At 41.2% G+C, this 22,167-nt stretch overlaps 1 protein-coding gene across 2 annotated transcripts in view; it reads right to left on the minus strand.

Moving 5' to 3' along the window:
- ST6GAL2 (ST6 beta-galactoside alpha-2,6-sialyltransferase 2) overlaps positions 1 to 22,167 on the minus strand; it is a 43,104-nt gene that overhangs the window by 16,969 nt on the left and 3,968 nt on the right. The window contains exon 2 of one of the 2 annotated variants that reach the window (XM_070751843.1): positions 13,185 to 14,175. In XM_070751843.1, the coding sequence (XP_070607944.1) occupies positions 13,185 to 14,118 (934 nt within the window). In that variant the 5' untranslated portion in view covers positions 14,119 to 14,175. Of the gene's footprint in view, positions 1 to 12,045; positions 12,102 to 13,184; positions 14,176 to 22,167 lie in introns of those variants that run through there. The other variant, XM_070751844.1, reaches the window with a different exon arrangement.

Here is a 22,167-nt window from a genome sequence, read left to right on the forward strand (position 1 = left end):
CTGTATCCACAGATCCCCTAAGAAGTCAAGCAGGCATAGTAAAATAACTACAAAAATATAACACATATATATATGCATTTGCAATCATACTTCCAATCGTATTTGTTTATTTTAGATTAAGATTAGGTGCTATCCATACAATGGCTGTTTCCCAGATATTACTATGGCTAAGCCTTTATTAGAAGTTTACTACAGCTAGTCCTTGATTTTCCATCATTTATTCAATAACTGTCCAAATTTACAACGGCACTGAAAAAAGTGACTTAGAAGTCAAGTTTATGGCCACTGCAGAATCCCCAGTCATGTGATCAAAATTCGAGCATTGATAACAGACATGTTATGCATATGTTTTGGGAATGTAATAAAGTTCAAAAATTTTGGAAACAAATACAAACGGAAGTGAATAAAATTACGAATGGTAATTGGAAAATAACGAAGGAAGAAGCATTACAGTGGTCCCTCGATTTGCACGTTCTCGATTAGCGCGAAACGCTGCAACGCGGTTTTTCAAAAAATATTAATTAAAAAAATAAAATATTAAAAAATAAAAAATAAGTCCATGCTAGTTCTCTCTCTCTTTCTCTCCCTGTTGCCGGCGTGGTATATGAGAGAGAAAGAGAGAGGCAGAGGTCGGGCGCATTACCGGGAGGTGGAGGCGGCGTGGGGACGCTGGGTGCCGGGGACTCCGAGGAGGGGGTGGACGTCTGTTCCCTGAATGGAGACCGCCGGCCGCTCAATCGGGCCAGCAGGGAACAGAATGGAGCCTTCCGCGGCGGGGCTGGTAAGGGGGGGAGCTGAGGGGGGAGCCGAGCCCAGCCCCGTGGCATTCACACACGCCCCCCTGGATGAGCGGCCCCGCATGGCCCCAGCACCGGACTCCGTTGGCGAAGGGCGAAACCGGAAGGGGCGAGGTGGGGGAGAACGGGAGGCTCAGCATTCCGGCAGTCGCAGCGCTGGCTGTCAACTTTTCTTTTTAGCACTGGGGAGGCAAGTCAGCTCCTGCCCAGTTTTAAAAAGAAAAGTTGACAGCCAGCGATTGTTCCGCTGCCGCCAGCATGGAGCCCACGGGGGATTCGCCTTCCTCCCACCCGCAGCCGACTGATCGTGGGCTCCTTCGCAACCTCGGAGAGCTTCCTGGTTTTCGTGAGCTTTCATGCCCTGGAAGCTCTCCGAGGTTGCGAAGGAGCCCACGATCAGTCTCGGCTGCGGGTGGGAGGAAGGCGAATCCCCCGTGGGCTCCATGCTGGCAGCAGCGGAACAATCGCTGGCTGTCAACTTTTCTTTTTAAAACTGGGCAGGAGCTGACTTGCCTCCCCAGTGCTAAAAAGAAAAGTTGACAGCCAGCGCTGCGACTGACGGAATGCTGAGCCTCCCGTTCTCCCCCACCTCGCCCCTTCCGGTTTCGCCCTTCGCCAACGGAGTCCGGCGCTGGGGCCATGCGGGGCCGCTCATCCAGGGGGGCGTGTGTGGACTGGCAAGCGGCAAGCGGCAAGTGATCTGGCGGGAAGACCAAGGGAAGGTTCCTTCAGCCGCCCAACACCTGATCCGCTCCGCAGCGCGGCAGCAGCGAGGAGCCGAAGATGGGGTTTCCCCTTTGCCTTTACCCCATCTTCGGCTCCTCGCTGCTTCCGCGCTGCGGAGCAGATCAGCTGTTGGGCGGCTGAAGGAATCTTCCCTTGGTCTTCCCCGCCGCCCACACGCAAACTCCACCATCTGCGCATGTGCGGCCATGAAAAAAATGGCGCACATGCGCAGATGGTGGTTTTACTTCCGCATCCAATATAACGCGGAAATCGGTTAGCGCGGGAGGTCTTGGAACGTAACCCCCGCGCTAACCGAGAGATCATTGTATTGATAAAAAATAGTGAGGTAAAAGAATATGAAGAAATCAAAACTGCAGCTATAGAAAGTGCCCAGGCAACAATAGTGCTTGGGTGGAAAGATGATAATAAATGGACGATAAAATATTGGTGCAGATACATGGCGGACCACATTCACTATGAAATTATGGAAATTAGACTACATAATTATAATGAAGAGAAATTAGCAGCAACAATGAGGCAGTGGGAGGAGGTTAAAAATTATATATTAACAACATCAGTAAGCGATGCAAATGTAAGAAATAAAATTCAATCACTTTATAAAGAATGAACAATGTAACCCAGAGATGAAGCAAATGAAGGATACAAAATTGAATCTTCCTTGGTGAAGGGAGTTTTTCTTTTTCTTTTTGGTGATGGCACATTTTATGCTTTATGTTTTGTCTTTTGTAAAATTTAAAAAAAATCAATTTAAAAAAAAGAATTTAAAGATAACAGACATGTGTGAGCCAGATTCTCTTAACAACTGCATGGTTTTCACTACAGCTACAGTGGTTTGCTTGTAGCAAAAAATGTTGTAAAATTCTGTGCAACACACTTAATAAACGTCTTGATTAACAGTGAAAATTCTGTTCCCAACTGTGAGCCGAGAACTATTTGTAATTTAACTAAATTAATGGAAAATAAATTGCTTCTGAAATTGTGTTGGAATGTTTTGTTTTGATGCTAAGTGATCTCTTCTGTAGTTTGCAGCCTCTCTGATCCCCATGTTTCAAAAGCATCTCAGAGAATACGAGGCAAACTGTCCACGTGAGGATTCCTCAAATCAAGTAGGACAGTCAGGGGGCCACATAATGATAAGAGAGATACAGGATGCTATGCAGTACCTTCCACTGCTTCACAAAGATAAAACCAACCTCCTAAACATCACTAAAATAAATTCTCATGCATCTGAGAGTGAGATGCAAGACAGAGGCTGTTTTTCCCTCCAGAAAAATAAAAGTTTCAGGAAATTGGAAGAAATTTTTTTCAGCCAAGTATTATTCAAGATGGTCTCTTCCATATGCAAGCTAGTATCTTTATTTGCTCTCTCTCTCTCTCTCTCTCTCACACACACACACAGATAGATGTTTAATGAATATTTCAAAGAGAGGGAAATGTGTATCATCACAGATGCAAGAGAAGCATTTTCAATAAAGTCACAATGTAGTGAACATAAAAAATAGGAAAAAAAAGTTCCAGGAAGGTTATGCATGAGACAAAACTGTTAATTCTGTTTAAATGACAAAGATTAGTGGCAAAAGTGTTACATGTATTTATATAATAAATGTCATTGTTCTCTCACAAGCCTTAAAACTAAACCTGGCTTAGAAAATGTTTTAATTAATGTATGTTCAGTGAATCTCCAAGGAGTAGGGACATGAAAATTAGACACTGAAAGACATTGAAAATAAATCTATTAACTTGAACTGTTTTATTTTCTCACACTGTGGGAAAAGGGCAAAATGGTTAAGATATTTTACAACAGAGTTTTCAAACCAGTAGGACTTCCCTTAATATTTGACATTATCCACTTTCGACTTTCTGTGGTATGGCTCTTATGATTAGAGATGCCTACTGTAGTAAATGGATAATGATAGCATTTCCAATGCTCACAAACATTTTAGTTTTAAATAAAAGAATAACAAGTAATAAGATAAAGAAGGATAGTTAAATGTAAAAAATAATAAAAGATATTTAAGTGCCCAGGACAGTGCCCAGGACAATAAAGTGGTTTTTTATTGGCCAGGACAACTTAATATTTGTGAGAGCTAGTAAGAGAGCAACATCTTGAAAAACAGATAGTCAGGAGGTGAATGGAAAACTGCCTGCACCACCTGGTTTAGAAGGCTTCAAATTTTGCATAGTTCTTAGAGGATTCAGACATGGATTTGCATTATCCTTAAATAAAACTGTTCATATTTTAGCACTGCATAATTTATTTTGCACTTATAAAGAGTTTTTCTTATGTCTGAAGTACAGGATAAAATGTCTGATTGAGGTTACACATGAAATGTTGCTTAAGAGTTTTTTCTTGTAGATGTCAAGAGAAAACACATTTCTGCAGCCACATGTGTTTATTCGTCAAGGGAATCAATTCATTACTTTTTCATCTTTCAACTTCCGATGTTAGCTAATTAACATTTTTTAACACTTAGCTTTCTATTAAAAAAAAGATACAATTCAGTAAAAACAAATCCAATCAAAGCTGTAGCCATTTTGAAAACTAGAGAGAAGTATCAAAATGTAGGGGAAGGGAGGCAGTTTTTGTTACTTTAGATGCTTATTATGTTTATTATTAAAATGGTGGAAAGTCTTAAGCATAAAACATATCAGGAAAGACTTAATGAACTCAATATGTATAGTCTGGAGCAGTGTTTCCCAACCTTGGCAACTTGAAGATATCTGGACTTCAACTCCCAGAATTCCCCAGCCAACATTCGCTGGCTGGGGAATTCTGGGAGTTGAAGTCCAAATATTGGGAAACACTGGTCTGGAAGACAGAAGAAAAAGGGGAGACATGATCGAAACATTTAAATATGTTAAAGGGTTAAATAAGGTTCAGGAGGGAAGTGTTTTTAATAGGAAAGTGAACACAAGAACAAGGGGGCACAATCTGAGGTTAGTTGGGGGAAAGATCAGAAGCAACGTGAGAAGAACCGTTGCACTTACCTGAACGGTCTTCTCGCTGCACTGCAAGGAGAGTCCAATCATGGGTTATTCTTCAGCCTTGCTGGAAGGGACTGAGTTAAAAATTAGCATAAATAACTGGTCCATGCCCTTTGTTACCCTTCCTGTGTCAGTCTTATAATAAAACGAAGTCATAGTGACAGTAAACCAGTAACTTTTATTAACCAATTGAACAGAAGAAAGACCAACACTTATCAAGGAAACTGTGACCCTGGGACTAAATGCCGGGTGGGTTTGGACTCTCCTTGCAGTGTAGCGAGAAGACCGTTCAGGTAAGTGCAACGGTTCTTCTCCACTTGCATTGCTACGGAGAGTCCAATCATGGGATATACCCAAGGTCAACCAATTAGGGAGGGAGAAGGCTGGACCAGGGGCGCAGAATCTTGGCATACTCTTTGCAGCACTCTGCGTCCAAAAGCTGCTTCCGTAGAAGCATAAGAGTCCAAACGGTAGTGTTTTATAAATGTAGTGGGGGCAGCCCAGGTTGCTGCCCGGCAGATGTCATCAATCGGGGCTTGGGTTGCCCAAGCCGCTGACGTGGCCGCACTCCTTGTTGAGTGTGCTGTAATGCCCTTTGGTATAGGGGTAGCGCCTGCTTTATATGCCGTGCAGATACAGGAACGGATCCAACAACTAATGGTCTTTGACGATACCTTAGATCCCATGGAAGCTGGAAAGTAGGATACAAAGAGGGATTCCGTTTTTCGGAAGGTACTTGTGCGTCTTATGTAAATTTTGATGGCATGTCGCACATCAAGCTTGTGCCATCTCAATTCTAGTGGATGTGATCCATGGGTGCAGAAGTCAGGTAGGATAATGTCCTGAGATCTATGGAACGCTGTGTTTATTTTAGGGAGGAAAGTGGGGTCTAACCGCAAAACCACCCTGTTTGTGTGGAAGATGCATAAGTCCGGTCTGACTGAGAGGGCAGCCAATTCGGAGACTCGCCTGGCTGATGTGATAGCTGTTAGAAAGGCGGTCTTGAGTGATAGCAGGCAAAGTGGTATCTCGCGCAGAGGTTCAAATGGAGTTCTGTTAAGGCGTGTAGCACTAATGGCAAGTCCCATGTAGGGAAACGGTGTATTGGAGGAGGGCTGATGTTCGCTGCTCCTTTAACGAAATCCCGAATCCATGGATGTTGTGAAATAGGTCGGGAAAAGTCCATTTTAAGGATGGTGGCAATGGCAGCCACCTGTCTGCGAAGTGTGTTTGGCGTCAGCCCCTTGTCCAGGCCCGCCTGTAAGAATTCCAAAATCTGGATTACTGAGGGGGACTGTGGGTCCTGGTTGCGAATTCTGCAGAAGGTGCAGTAAGCTTTCCAGGTCGCCTGGTATATCCTGGTCGTGGATGGGCGGCGAGACGCCTGGATGGTATTGATTACCTTTTCAGGTACCCGTTCCTTCCTTAGTCTCTCCCCCTCAAGTGCCACAGGGCAAGATTCCACCATTGTGGATCCTGGTGGTGCACTGCTCCCTGTATCAGAACTACTTTTCGATGTGGTATTCGCCAAGGTGAAGAAATGGACAGATCTATCAAGTCCGCAAACCACGGTCGTCTGGGCCAATGGGGGGCTACTAGGAGTATTTCTGATTGTTCTTGTAGTAATTTGTGTATCACTCGTGGGATCAAGCACACTGGAGGGAAGGCGTAGAGTAAGCCCTCCGGCCAGGGACAGGTCAGGGCGTTGATTCGTTCCGCTCCTGGTGTTGGGAAGCGGGAGAAGAACCTGGGTAACTGGTTGTTCAGATGGGTAGCGAAAAGGTCTACCTCCGGAGTCCCGAATCTGCGGGTGATCTCCCTGAATAGTTTTGTCTCCAGGCTCCATTCCGCCGGGTCGATGGCTGTCCGGCTGAGCCAGTCCGCCTGGATATTTGAGATGCCTGATATGTGCTCTGCTCTCAGGGATGACAGATGTCATTCCACCCATTTGAATAGAGCCTGAGACTCTGACATGAGGCGGCCTGATCTTGTGCCCCCTTGGTGGTTGATGTGGGCTCTTGTTGCCACATTGTCTGTGCGGATTAGCACATGCTGATTCTCCAGTTGTCTTGCGAAGTGCCTGAGTGTCAGATGCACCGCCCTGAGTTCCAGGTAGTTGATGTTGGGGCACCTGAGCTCCTCGGGACTCCATTGTCCCTGGGCTACTCCCACTTCGGAGTGAGCGCCCCAGCCCCAAAGGCTCGCGTCCGTCGTGATGATTACCTCCTGGTGAGCTAGGAAGGAGGACCCTTGCAGGAGAGCTGGGGACCTCCACCATGGCAGGGAGTGACGGACGTCCGGAGGAATTGGTATCTGTCTTGAAGAATGACTGGTCCGGTTCTTTTGGAAGGGAATAAGGAGCCACTCTAGGGGTCTGGCATGGAGCCTGGCCCAGGGTACAATGTCTATACAAGATATGAGCATTCCCAGTATCTGGAATAGAAAGGCCAGTGGTACTGTTCGGGCGTGTTGTAGCTCTGATATCACGGTCCGGATTTTGCTCTGGCGATCGAGTGAGAGGAACACCTTGCCAGACAAGGTGTCTATGTTGGTGCCCAGGTGTGATAGGAACCTGGTTGGAGTCAGGTGGCTTTTTTGGTAGTTGATTGAGAAGCCGAGAGACTCCAATGTCTGCATGGCTTCTGATAAGTCCTGTTGAGCCCGCGATGGGCTGCTTGAGAGTATGATGACGTCGTCCAAATACGCCATGAGGCGTAGTGGATGGGTTCGTAGATCTGCTATGAGAATGTCCATGATTTTTGTGAAAGTCCGAGGGGCGGACGATAGTCCGAATGGCATGGCTCTGTATTGTAGATGTTGGTTCTCGAAACAAAAGCGCAGGTGTATTCTGTATTTGGGATGAACTGGGACATGCAGGTATGCCTCCTTGAGATCTATTGATGTCAGCCAGTCTCCATGACGTATTGCTGTCAGAATTGTCCTCAAGGAGTGCATTTTGAACCTGCGGTATTTTACGTACGTGTTTAGTTGTTTGAGGTTGAGAATGAGGCGACAGCCTCCCGAGGCCTTGGGTACTACGAATACTATAGAGTAGTACCCCTGTCCCTCCTGATGTGTAGGGACCCTCTCTATGGCGCCGATTTCCAAGAGGTGGTGAACTTCTTGGAGGAGGAGGTTGCGTTTGTGACTGTTGAAAGTGACTGGACACTGTAGAAACCTGCTCGGGGGCCTTTGAATGAATTCTATGGTCAGGCCTTGTGCTATTGTACTGAGAGCCCAGGTGTCTGAGGAGATAGACTCCCAGGAGGCGGTGAAGTGTTGCAACCGTCCTCCTATTGGAAAGGGAGTTGTGGAGTCATTTGTTTCTACGAAAGCCGCCCCTGTTGGAGCCTCTGAAGGCTTTCCTTGACTGTTGGAATTGTCTATTCCTATCTCCAAAGTTGCCCCTGTCTGATCTGAAAGAGGGTTGTGAGTAGGAACCCTGGGTGTACGACCTTCCTCCCTGGGGATTGGTGGAGGAAGCGTCGGTCCGAAAGGGTTGACGCTTGTAGTAAGGGGTGTTGCGTCTGTCCTGCCTCCTGTAGGTTCGTGGCAGAACCTTCTTCTTATCTTTATCCTCTATGAGGACTTTGTCAAGAAACTCTCCAAACAGTTTTGCCCCGTCGAAGGGGGCTGAGGCCAGGCGCCATTTGGACTTGGCGTCTGCCTGCCACATGCGGAGCCAAAGCAGACGGTGCGATGATTGATTTGCTGCTAGGGCCCTTGAGGAAAAGCGTGAGGCGGAAAGAGTGGCGTCCGCTGAGAATTCCGCTGCCGCCAATAATTTGTTTAAATCTTGCCTCAAGCGAGCATCCTCTGGTCCCAGTTTCGTAATCATTTCTTGGAGCCACAGGACTGAGGCCCTGTTAAAAAATGCTGCTGCTGAAGCTGCTTTAAGGGCCCAGGCCGTCATCTGGTGAGCTTTTTTGTTCAGGTTCTCTGCCCTGCGCTCCTCTGGTTTCAGGCCATCTCCTAGCTCGGATGGAACAAGCGCATTGGACACCAGAGCTGCAATTGGAGCATCTATAGAAGGAAATTCGAGAAGGTTCTCCAGCTCTGGTTCGAAGGCGTAGAATTTACGCTCCGAGGCCGTTGGACCCAGTGCTCCCGCTGGGTATTGCCATGGTCGCTTAACATTGTCTAAGAAGAGCTGTGGAGCAGGGATAAGATCTGCCTCCTTTTGGGGCTCTGAGAGCACCCTGTTGGCGGGTTGAGGGGCAGCTGCTGGTTCTGTAGGTTTTTCTGTGCCCGGTGTCACTACCAATTTCACCTTGTTAAGTAAGACACGAAATATGGAGGGTCTGAAAAGTCCAGCGTAGGTGGGAGGTTCTGGTGGTGCTCCCTCATCCTCAGTCAGGCTATCATCTGGATCTGAGCCTTGGCCTCTAAAGTCCTCCTGGAAGGAGTCATGCTCAGGAGAGGAGGGGACTGGAGCTGCCCATATATTCCTCTGTGGAGGAGGAGGACGTGGCGAAGGTGTAGGTGGGGCTATATTAGAATATTGTTGGGCCCCGGCTACAATGCCATGGGAGTAAGCGGAGGCAATCATATCCTGCAAGGCAGGTGGCAAGCGTTGCCAGGTCTCTGGGGAGGAGCGGAGCCCCGCTGCAGTAGGGGTAAACGTGGCTGTTGGCTGTGGTTGTGAAGCCATGTGCCATGAGGAGGAAGAAGGCCTGTGGAGTTCAGGGCCTGGTAGGTCTGGTATGTGGGAAGCCCCCCCCCAATCTATCTGGTGACCAGTCATTGTCTGTGGCTAAACCGGTACCTTCTGGGAGTCTCGTGGGGGTAGTACTGGCCATATTTCCCATAGTCTGACCTTGATTTGGCTGAGGACCAGGGGCCTGCCTTTGTGCCTCCAGTTGCTCCTCAAGTGCCTTTATGCGCCTCTCAGCCTCCTTCAGTGCAGAAGAGGATTGTGAACTCTTCGATTTTGCCTTTGAGGAGTGAGACTTCTCCTTGGGTTTAGTGGCAGGAGGGTCCGCTGTCCCTTGTTGAGGGAGATCCGACATTCTTGGGAATTTAGGTCGTTTACTGACCCTGCGGCACCGGATTTGACTGCGGTGAGGAGAATCAGCAATAATCTGGCAATAAAATGGCCGCCGCCAGACTTGCTTTGCCCCTTCCTGCTTGTGGCAGGATGTCCGGGCGATTTCCCACTCTGGGGAAAAATAGCGGCGTCATTGCCGACTTTAAAATGGCGGGCGGAAGTCACCCAATATGGCGGCCTCCTATGTAGCTCGCCATCTTCGCGCCCGCCAAATTGCCATTTGCAGAGCCGGCTTCTCATCGCGATCTCCGTCGCTTTCGGAACGGTGAGTTCGGCGGGAAATTCAAATTTCGGCTTGCCGGTTTCCTTCCGTCCTTTCTAACCGCTGGGCATCAAGTCGCTTCAATGGGGTATGGCCACGCAGGCCGGGGACCCCCTTCCATGGCGACTCCCGGTCCTAGGAGCAGTACCCTCGCAGGGAAGAGGCTCCGACCTGGGTGACAATGATGCAGGCTTACTCCGCAGAGCAGGGGCCCATCCCGCCGAGAAAATCACCTCTCGAGATCTGAAAGAGAGAAGAGAAAGGAAAAATTCATTAGATCAAATAATTTTAAATATTTAATACATTATTTATTAATTATTTTAACATTTAAAATTCTAACATCTAGCAACTAGACTACAAGAGTCATAGGAGACTCATATGTCCCTTCACTATGACTGAGTTTTTTAGACTGACACAGGAAGGGTAACAAAGGGGGTGGACCAGTTATTTATGCTAATTTTTAACTCAGTCCCTTCCAGCAAGGCTGAAGAATAACCCATGATTGGACTCTCCGTAGCAGTGCAAGTGGAGAAAATATTATTTTACTGAAAGAGTGGTAGATGCTTGGAACAAACTTCCAGCAGACGTGGTTGGTAAATCCACAGTAACTGAATTTAAACATGCCTGGGATAAATATATATCCATCCTAAGATAAAATACAGGAAATAGTATAAGGGCAGACTAGAGGGACCATGAGGTGTTTTTCTGCCGTCAATCTTCTATGTTTCTGTTACTGTGCAATATGGTGCAAAGATTATTAAATTATAGTTAAAAAAACCGTGGGGGAGAGGAAAATTAGAGAAAAGGGAGAAGCAAGCGATCCTGCCTTTTACAGGATTCTATTACTTGGATTATTTATTGGGGGAACCAAAATAAAGTGTCCCAAAGGATTTTTTTTTCCTTTCAAAAGGGAACTGAACTGTTTGGGGGGTTTTTCGGAGGAAGAAGAAAAAAAAATCTTCTTTTCCAAGAAGCTTAATCAATTCTGATAGCAGGGATGGAGCTTATTGGATGAGAAGCAAAACATTTCCTCCTCAAGGAAAAAAAACAGTTCAGCTGCCCTTTGAAGAAAAAATGCACCTTTGAAACAACTACGACTTGGATGACTGATAATCCTACAGATAAAAATAGAGTTTCTGGGACTTAAGAATTAAGTCCCAGAAACTGTTGGCTCACGCTAGATTTTTTTTCTTTGCACTGGAAAATTCAATTATGTGGAAATCTAATTTCACTAAAGCAAACAGTTCAAATTTATGTCCATTGGGACTTAAAAATTAATACAAATACTACATATTTTTATAATACTATAATCTTCATCGCCTTGGATTACTTTAAAATTTACAATTATTAGCAACAAGTCAAATGGTGCCTATTGATCTGGAGAGCTATCAGGCTGTCCAGTGACTTATCAACAGCAGAAAAGAGAGAATGCCATTATCTATGGCCTTTTCCAGAGAGAGGTCTGGGGGGGGCATTCTTTAAATAGGATACCAAACTATAAAGATTTTAATTTATTCATAACATTGCTATTTGTAAGAAGTAAAAATGCTGAGAGGAAAAAACGCCAAATTTCCTTTAATAATCTTTGAAAGCATTATTCTCTGACTAATACATTAATCAAGCAAAACATGTTGAATCATCTTTTGGAATATATTATATTGTGAATTGTTAAAACAAGAACATGGAGACTATAAGGTGAAGTCAAAAGACCAACTGGTTGAGAAACTTTTCAATGGTTCTCATTTGCATAGTTGACAGAAAGATTTAAAGAAGATAACAGGACATTTGGAATTGAAGAATATGAAGCAGAATTTGAAACTGAATTATGCGACAATGATGAACATGTAATTGCTAAAACGTATGTTTTTATTTAGTTTTGAGACAAAAAAAGAAGACGTATAAGAAAATGGCTAAAACCTTTGGTTATATTATACCAATGAATAAATGGGAAAAGGAAAGGACTGAGATTTACATTACACTACAATTTAAAAGAGAACTTTTATAAGTTTCTTTTAAAGCATTATATGCAAAGAAATGACTATTTTGTTCATGACTCAAATTCATGTACTGACAATTAATGATAATAAAATAGCTAACAAATTATTGTATTAACACTAATTACAACGAATATATTATATTTACTGATACTTTTATTGTAATTTCATATAGAGGGTTAAAAGCTATTTAACTTTAATGTCCTTCCATACTTTCAAATGATTCACTTGTCTAGGAACACCACTGCCTGGGCACAGTACTGTCTGGGGTCTCCAGATGTTGCTGGTCTTTAATATCTGGCAGCCCCATTCAACCAATGGTAAAGAATGCTGATAGTTGCCGTTCAACATCTGGTGGGAAACAAGGTCAAATGTATGGTTTAGCCTTTACATAAAATCTGTTACTATAGTTAATTCATTGTTTAAACTTTTCTGCTTCCATATAGTAATGGAACTTTAACCTAATTGGCATCGCAGTGCTGCTTGCTATATATTTTGAAACTCAGCTTGGAAATATCATATATAAAATGCAACTTGGGCTTTGGTTTTTGTTTTTTTCCTTAAAGATGTTTCACTTCTCATTCAAGAAGGTTCTTCAGTTCAGAACTGAAGAAGCTTCTTGACGAGAAGCAAAATGTCTTCAAGGAAAAACCCGAGACCAGTTGCATTTTGAAAAGTACCTTTGAGATAACCATCACCAGGATGACTGAGAAGCTCTACAGACCTCCAAATACATTGGTTCAGAAAAGTTTTTGTGGAGGGTGGGTGGGGGCGGGGGGAGAGGAGATGATAGAAAAGATCATATAAAAGGGAGAAACTAAGTATTAGAAGAAAAAAAATCCTTTTCATAATACTTATAAATTCGTTGTTTTCACAATGCATATTACCACTTGATTCAGAGGAAGTATGGTTGCCTCTATACAAAATAGGATGCCTTTTAACAAATGTTGGTCTAACCCAGGGGTCCTCAAACTTGGCCCCTTGAAGACTTGTGGACTTCAACTCCCAGAATTCTCCAGCCAGCATAGCTGGCTGGTGAATTCTGGGAGTTGAAGTCCACAAGTCTTCAAGGGGCCATGTTTGAGGACCTCTGGTCCAACCCAACGCTTGTTAGACAAAGTTGGCTCTTCTATGACTTGTGCACTTCAACTCCCAGAATTCCTGAGCCAATCATGCTAGCTAAGAAATTCTGAGAGTTGAAGTCCACATGTCATGGAACAGCCAACTTTGCGTAGCTTTGGTCTAACCCACCTTATCTCACAAAGGCCAAAGAGTACAGAAATAGCCAACATGTAGTTATCTGGAATCCAGCTACATACCAGAGTTCAAATAAGCTAAACATCTTTACCCACCTATTTCATGCCCCAGAGAAGAGTTCAGTATGGCACCAGCAGACATAACAACAGCACAGCTTCCAAATCCATGAGGATATAATTTATTCAGTGAAGTTTGAGGGACATATTTTTTCCAACCAAGGACTGAAAAGGGAGCTTCCTCGCCATCAATGGTTCTGATGTTTACACGTGCCTTGAGCTCACAGAAGAGCTGTTCTGAAGTCAGTTGGGAGTTTTGCTTCCCTCTGAACTTCACCCCATGTTTGTTGGCATTCAAGTAATCTTTCATTGCTTTCTGAAGGCGAGGATTCAGCATCTTGGAGGAGACGTCCCCCCTCCAAAGCTTGAACAGGAACGATTTTGACATTGTGGAATAAATCTCATTCCATTCATGGGACTCTTCAACCAGTTCTCTTCTTCTGTGATTTATGTGTCTTTTCTTAATCTTCTTTTGAGGAAACCAAGTATTCTGTAAAATATTCCTCTTCTGAGCCTCCCCCTGTGCAGAGTTTAATTTCACTATTCGCTGAACATTATTTGATAACTGAGACTGACCAGCAGCAAATAAATAATCACTGTTCCTCTGATGAAAATTGCTTTTGGATTTTCTTAACTGAGAAGGAAAAAATTCTTCACTTTCAAAACTATTATCTAAGCCAGTCCATTTTTTAATATTCCCAGAATCTGACTTGAATGAATCTAAAACATCTTTGTTGAAGAGCATCTCATTGACTGTTTCGGAGAAGGGTGGGTCATGAATTGCTCCCATGATAATCCTATGTTTGCCTTGAATAGGCAAGAGTCTTTTAGTCTCAACATACGAGAAGGAACTAGGAACTGCGTCTGTGGTGTTGCTATCTGTGAAATATATGAAGATAAATAGGAACAGGAGGCCCCAGGCAAATATTCCAAACAACATTACTTGTTTCCATTGTTTCAGATTGGGTTTCATGGCAATGTTTGTGACAATTCCTCTGTGCCTTAAGGGTTTTATGAAAAGAAATAAGACCTGGAAAAAAATATAGTATTAATGAAACTCTTGAAATATTCACAAGATAGCAAAGAAGCAATCTATTTTTCAGAAAAATAAGAACTCTAAATGTGATGATTCTGAACAACCTATACTAAAACCATGCTCCTCTTATTGTAAGATAGACTACTTTTCTGTACTAACAGTTCACATAATTTGTGATATAGACAGCATTTTCTAATAAAATTTAATTTTATTCAATAAAATTTGTATGTAATAAAATGGGGGTGGAATATTTTATTTCTTCGATTTTTAATATTGTAAGGCAGTTGTCTCTTTAAGACTTGTGGACTATACATGTCCAGAACTGATCATACAGGTTGCTATTTACAAAAACATTCTCTGTTGAAACATGTGCTAAATTTTATTTTTTCCTTTGATCATTTACAAATAGCTGAATGTTTCCCCTCTGCTAAATTTATTATTTGTAACAAAAGGTACTTGAAGGTTTCTAAACTAGATCTCCTTCTATTTATTACAGGAGAACTGAATGGGTTGTGCCTACCATCCCTGTCCTAATGTTCTCTTTTATATGTATTCATTTCATGTATTCAAATTATACCTATATTAATATGTGCTTGACAAAATATATAAATAAAAATTTAAAAATGAATGGAAGAAGCATCTCTACTTCTTTCAAGCAATTTCTTTCATTCATTGTTATTGCTTAGAGTTCCTTTTAAAAAAAGAAACAAAGCCTTATGAAACTAGGAAAATCAGAGTTCAGGTTTAGGCACTGTTAAAAGACAGATGGATTCTCTTCCATCACCACCTTTCAATTAGAAGTTTGTTTCCGGGTTAGCAAGGATTTTGAATTATTATAATCAGACATTTCAAAAGCAAATTTATTTTGAAGTCTAAACAGGTTAAGTAGAAAATATGTTTTACAATAGTAGTATTAGCTGAGTAAAGTAATTACAGAAATGAATTATAGCTTGTCTTCAGAACCTGGAGTTATACATGCTCTGTAGCCCAGTGTACAATTGCTAGTGATGTAGCTACATTGAACAAGGCTGTGTCCTGGAATGATGGCCATCAATATACCAATATTAACATCAACCTGTCTAAATGTGGTTCAATGTCCTGCCAGGGACTTGCCCAGCCTAGATCCTCCAATCATTGGGAAGGTTTCAGGATGGAATAGGAAGCCTCCATGCATATACTGTACCTAGACAAGCATATACAATATAGTATTTAACCTCGGTAATATTGTTTACACGTAACAGAAATGGCAAGAAATATGTCAATTATAAATGCTGGCTGTATTCTGATATCACTTTAAGATATGATTCATTTATTGAATGACCACGGTTGACCACGAGAACACAAAATGCTAGATCATCAATAGCAAGATCTCCAGGGTGCCTTTCAACTCTGTTATTCTATTCTAAAACATGGTTAATAGAATACTAGTGCAAAAAAAAATAAATCACATAAGTTATAAACCTCCTATTTTGATGAACTCAAATAAAAATTGAACAGTGAGAAAAGCCAGGCAGTTAAGTTTCAAATGACTGCTACTTGGAGCAGTTTAAGAATATTACACTGGTAGCAAAATGGAGAAAACAGTAGGAAAAGGAAACACAGAACCTCACAAATTCAATATTTGTTTCCAAAGATACAATGAAAAAATACAGAATTTCATAGAAGAAAATATTATCAGCAACAAAATAAAGCACATCATTCAGAGAATATTTATCTTTACCTGTCAATAATTTCCTATGGACCCAAAATATTCTTTGAGTCACAAGAAACTGCTGAGTTTTTATAGACAAAAAACCCCATATATCTCAATCAGTGAAGAGACAAAGAGAGCAACTCATGTCACCTTGGCTTCTCAAATTGGTCAAGAGTTTTTCATTATTTTAATGGATCGACTAAGCTATCTGGCTGATTTCCAAATAATAGGGAATAGGGAATTTTAAAAAAATCATATAACTTACTGATCTTTTTCTATTTGGTGCATCACTATAAAAAAGAGGTATTATTATAGTGATTTTAACCATTTAAACTGATTTAATTTCCCCACTAAAGCAGCTTATTTTTTAAAAAAAAAATTATTAAAATGTTTGAATATAATAAAAGTATAAAAAGTGAAGGAAAAATAAGAAAAACAGAAGAGATAAAAGGAAAAAGGAAAAAGACCAACCGACAAGCAGAAGGAACAGAATTATGATTTCCACCTTTTTTTCCCTATCAAGTAGTAACCATCTTATTCTTTCCCTCCCTTCCTTAATCCCTTTTAATCCCTAAATTGTACAAAGCCTATCCGAGATAGGAGGATTAGAATTCATCAGCCCATGCCATGTAAAGATAGTTGTGCTCATGCTCAATCTGACAAATATTTTGTCTGCAAATACAATCTTAGAAAATGTAAGAGATAAAGAATAATGTTACAGGACAAGTACTCCTAGATTTATGACTATGAATTCAACAACTATACAGTTGGTAGGGTTGAACGAAGGCACTTATCATGAGTGCTCAAGATTATGGCCATTGCAGCACCCTCGTTGTCACATTGATTAAAGTTCAGGCATTTGGCAGACTGTTTACATTTAGGATGCAGGGGGCTGTGACTCTTCCCATCTACCTATGTCCCCACCATCTGCTCACAGTCACTCATGCCCTCATCACCTCGAGGCTCCACTACTGTAATGCTCTCTACATGGGGCTACCTTTGAAAAGTGTTCGGAAACTTCAGATTGTGCAGAATGCAGCTGCGAGAGCAATCATGGGCTTCCCCAAATATCCCATGTCTCACCAACACTCCGCAGTCTGCATTGGTTGCCGATCAGTTTCCGGTCACAATTCAGTGTTGGTTATGACCTATAAAGCCCTTCATGGCACCGGGCCAGATTATCTCTGGGACTGCCTTTTGCCGCATGAATCCCAGCGACCAGTTAGATCCCACAGAGTGGGCCTTCTCCGGGTCCTGTCAACTAAACAATGTCGTTTGGCGGGACCCAGGGGAAGAGCCTTCTCTGTGGCGGCCTCGGCCCTCTGGAACAAACTCCCCCCAGAGATTAGAATAGCCCCCACCCTCCTTGCCTTTCATAAGCTCCTTAAAACCCACCTCTGCCATCAGGCATGGGGGAATTGAGATCCTTTCCCCCTAGGCTTCTACAATATGCATGGTATGTTTTGTATGTATGTTTGGTTTTATAATAAGGGTTTTTAATTGTTTTACTATTGGATTGTCACGTGTTGTTTTATCACTGTTGTTAGCCGCCCCGAGTCCAAATCAAATCAAATCAAATCAAATCAATCAACAAACAAACAAACAAACAAACAAAACTATGCATTCTGGCCCCTGTGCTCTGCTGCCTCAACTGACTTTTGATCTTTCCTTGCTTCTGCTATTGAGAAGACATGAGATAGCTGCTAACCACATGACATTTTCACCCAAGCATGAGTTTCCTCATGAGAATGTGGCTGGGTTTGGACTGAGGGGGCTGTAGCTTTGCACCATGTGGCTGGGCTAGGCTGTGATGAGTCTCAGCGGGCTGCTTTCAGTGCAGCATGAAGCCCAGCCTCAACTGGCCTGACAGCTAGGCCAGACACGCCTTGTTAAAAGCAGGAGACAGCAAAGGTCAGTAGGCGGTTAAGGTGCTGGCCTTGAAACCAGGAGACTGTAGATTCTAGACCTGCTTTAGATAGGAAAGCTCACTGAATGACTTACCCCAACCCATCTAACAGGGTTATTATTGTGGGGAAACTAATAGGAGGAGGAAAGAATAATACTGTATGTATGTTTCACTACCTTGAGTTACTTGTAAAGTAGCAAAGGCAGCATAAAAATCTAACAAACAAACATAATGTTGGCGCACTTGGTTGCGGTTGTTGAGCAATCTTACAGGTTGTTGAGTAGGAAGATACCAAGTAAAAAGCACAGGGTATCTTGGATATATGAGAACACTGCTCTCTGATAGGATTTCAGCTTCTTCCTGCCTCTGGAGGGTGGATGAGAGAGCTGCTTATCTCAGGATTTCAGCTCCCCTCCACTGAGCACAAGGCAATGCCTGCAGCAGGGTGCAGGAATGGAGCTCAAATCTTCAATATTTGAGCTCTGTGTTTGCATCCCAATGATGTTCAGTTCCCCTCAGCAGGCAGACATGGAGATGGCTTAGTATCACACCCTATCACTGATTTTGTTTTTTTAAAAATTATTATTATTATTATTATTATTATTATTATTATTATTATTATTAATTAAATTAGTATGCCGCCCCTCTCCGTAGACTCGGGGCGGCTCACAGCAATGGCAGAGAACAATATAAAATACAAATCTAATATTTAAAAAAACCTTAAAAACCCATAATTTAAAAACATACGCACAACATATCATACATCAACTATATAGGCCTGGGGAAGATGTCTCAATTCCCCCATGCCTGACGGCAGAGGTGGGTCTTAAGGAGTTTATGAAAGGCAAGGAGGGTGGGAGCAATCCTAATTTCCAGGGGGAGCTGATTCCAGAGGGTCGGGGCCGCCCTAGAGAAGGCTCTTCCCCTGGGTCCTGCCAGACGACATTGTTTAGTCGACGGGACCCGGAGAAGGCCCACTAACCTGGGATCACCCTTCGGTAACACAATTTCTAGTGTACAGTCCTTGCTCTCCTCTGCTCAAGAGGTATTAAATTAGGGAGTTCATGTTGTCTGCTTTAATTGTTACAAGTAGGAATACAGATAAAAGGCTAATAGAATAATTTACAATATAAGATAAACTTGCTAAATAACCTTTTCTAAATGGAAATATATATAAGTTGTCTTAGCTAGCTAAATAACTTTTACTACAAGGGTATATATTATACTGTATGTGGAAAGAAAAAAATACCCACTACCCCTACCCAATCTTCTGTGGTACCAAAACAACTAATTAAGTAGATGAATTGTTTGTCACATTTCAGAATCTGATACTACAGTACTGTAATTCTTTTTAGCTTTAGCTAAAGCAGATGAAAAACCTTTAGTTTTAAAGTGAGAACAATCCTATTATCTAATTCCCAAGAACTATAAGAGCCAGTAGCATGAATTATCATACAGTCCATCTGCTGTACTAACAGCATCATCCTAAAGTTATCTGTGAATAATATGTCTGCTGAGGAAGAACAAAGAGGTCATAATTTTAAACTTCTCTGTCTTCTAAAATGTCCCTTTTCCTACACCCGACATATTAGTTGAAAGGTTAACAGTGGTGCAGCAGAAATGGAACACAAGGTAATTATTACAATGTAGAAAAGCATATGAACTGAAAAACTGTGATTCAAATAGCACACTCCTGTTCTGACCTAGCAGGTAACTGTACAGGATTACAGGAATTCACCTGGTATAATTGAATTAGAGGTCCTGTGAAAAATGTCTTCTGGCATAAATGAATCATAAGGTCAATAAAAGGTCTATTGGAAATTCCCTTCTTCTCCCAAATGTCAGACCTGCAGAAATATGTATAACTTGGCATGGATATTCAACTACACTGCTCAAAAAAAAATAAAGGGGACACTCAAAGAACACATCCTAGATCTGAATGAATGAAATATTCTCATTGAGAAACATTGAGAATATTCTCATGTGAAATTGATTGTCAATCAGTGTTGCTTCCTAAGTGGACAGTTTGATTTCACAGAAGTTTGATTGTTACTTTATTGTGTTGTTTAAATGTTCCCTTTGTTTTTTTGAGCAGTATATATTCCAACTATGTTTAAGGAAACTGAATAAACAATGTATCTTAAATACTGAAAATATTTTGAAAATATGAATAATTTGAAGTCTTCAAAAGTTGCATGCATACTTTGAATTAATTTTCACGTAATTAATTGAACTATCAGATATATGACAAAGAAAACTTGTTTATGTATAGTTTTGAGTGTAATTTATATATGACACCTTAGAAATTGTTAACCCACATTTACGTCTGTAGTCATAAGAAAAACAAGGAGGAAAAATGTTATGAGAAACAGAAAATGAATTTGTACTTTAATTTTCATTATAGAACTGACTTGAAAATCTTTAATAGGATATCTTTTATTTATTTACTGCCTTATGTAATAAAAAGTAAGGGAGGAAGGAGGAAGGAGGGAAGGAAGGAAGGAAATAATTATTCAGTATAAAAAAAGATATTGTGCCCAGATATGGGGTGGATGAACCTAGTTCTTGGTCATGGTTGTATTATGCTTGTATTAAATGTGGAATATCTTGTATGTTGTCAGCTATGTTACTAATATTATTAATTTTATCATTAAGTTATTAATATTGTTTTTAATTTTCTTTGTTTTTACAGTTTTAACTTTTAACTGTCCAGAGTCATGCATATAAAATGGATGGCCATATAAAGTTATTAAATAAATATGACAAGGATATGTTTATGTGTGTCTTCGGAGAGGGGCGGCATACAAATCTAAGTAATAAATAAATAAAATAAATGCATGTTTATCTGTATGTATATACTATATTTTTCAGAGTATAATACGCACCTTTTTCCTTCCTAAAAGAGGCTGGAAATTTGAGAAATACTCCAAATGTAGTTTTTTTTCCAAAGCTTTTTTCCCCCTAGCCCTAACTAGGTGGTAATGATCTTCTCTACTGCTTCCTACTGCCTTTGAAGAAGGTTTTTTTCCAGCCTCAAGTCTTTGCAGGCTTGTTTTCATTCCTACTCCCTTTGAAAAAGGCTTTTTCAGCCCTAACACAGCACTAATGATCTTCTGTCTGGCAGCATTTATTTTTATTCCTACTCCGTCCCAAGCAGTTTTTCCTGCCCTAAATCTTTGCAGGCTTGTTTTTATCCTACTCCCTCTGAAAAAGAGTTTTTCAGCCCTAGCCAGATGATAAAATAATGTGCTGAAGCTGAACAGACTAAGGACATTAGTTAGATGAATACCTGATAGATAGATTTCCCCCCCTCTATTTTCCTCCTCCAAAAGTAAGGTGCATCTTATACTCCAAAAAATATGGTATATTAATTTACTTCCACTGCTAAGCCGTCAATTTTTATGCAGTTTTACAGATCCTGCCATGTATCTTTAGCACTGACACTCAAGTATTACTGTTCCCTTATGATTTAAAAGACTTTTTCCCCCTTGGTTCATTCCTCATTTCAGTTTAGGAGAAAGTGCAAAAACATTCCTTTATAAGACTTTTTTTATTTTGCTCACCATGTGGCTTTAATGTTTACATTTTTGTAAACTGCCAAACACCATTTAATTTATTTAATCTGTATTTTAAATACTTTTTTTAATATGTGAACTGTGGTTGATACACCACACATAATAATGTATAACTACTTTTAAGTCAAAATATGTCATTCAAGTAGAATTTGAGTATTTGCTATATTTGCTTTTAATAAGAAGAAATTAAAATTATACCTCATCTGGATGACGGGTAATCTCACTTTAATCACTGAACAAACTTGGCTTATTTGAATATATTTTGCAGCATTAAGAAAGAGTTTCAGGATGAATTGACTCACAATGTTACTTTTAAAAAAAAGAAATTTATGCAGCAATCCTAAAAATAATTGCACACATAAAGCTTACAATTTTACAATCAACTTCAAACATCTTTAATAGATTACCATCGACTCATTGGGTCAGGAGGTTTTCTAGTCCAAAACCCTGTGCAAGGCAGGTGCCCTTGTACAATCTTGGTCAAAGGGTTGTCCAATCTTTTCTTGAAAATTCACAACCAGTGGGTCATAATTTGATATTTCATTTTGATTTAAACTTGTTAAAATCATTAAGATGATTACAGAAGAGATATTTTTAGAAATATTGAGAAAACCAACCAATATAAAATATTTATGCTGCATACATCATAATAAAGTTTTAGAATGTAATATTCATAGTAATCAAATTAAAGAATTACAGAGTTCATAACAAATTTTATTACTCTACCTTTAGATATATATTTATATTATTTGGCTGCCATTTTTGAAAAAAAATGACACATTTTTCTGGGTATGACATCATGACTAATGCTC

This window comes from Erythrolamprus reginae, chromosome 4 (genome assembly GCF_031021105.1).
Source record: "Erythrolamprus reginae isolate rEryReg1 chromosome 4, rEryReg1.hap1, whole genome shotgun sequence".
Classification (NCBI taxonomy): domain Eukaryota; kingdom Metazoa; phylum Chordata; class Lepidosauria; order Squamata; family Dipsadidae; genus Erythrolamprus; species Erythrolamprus reginae.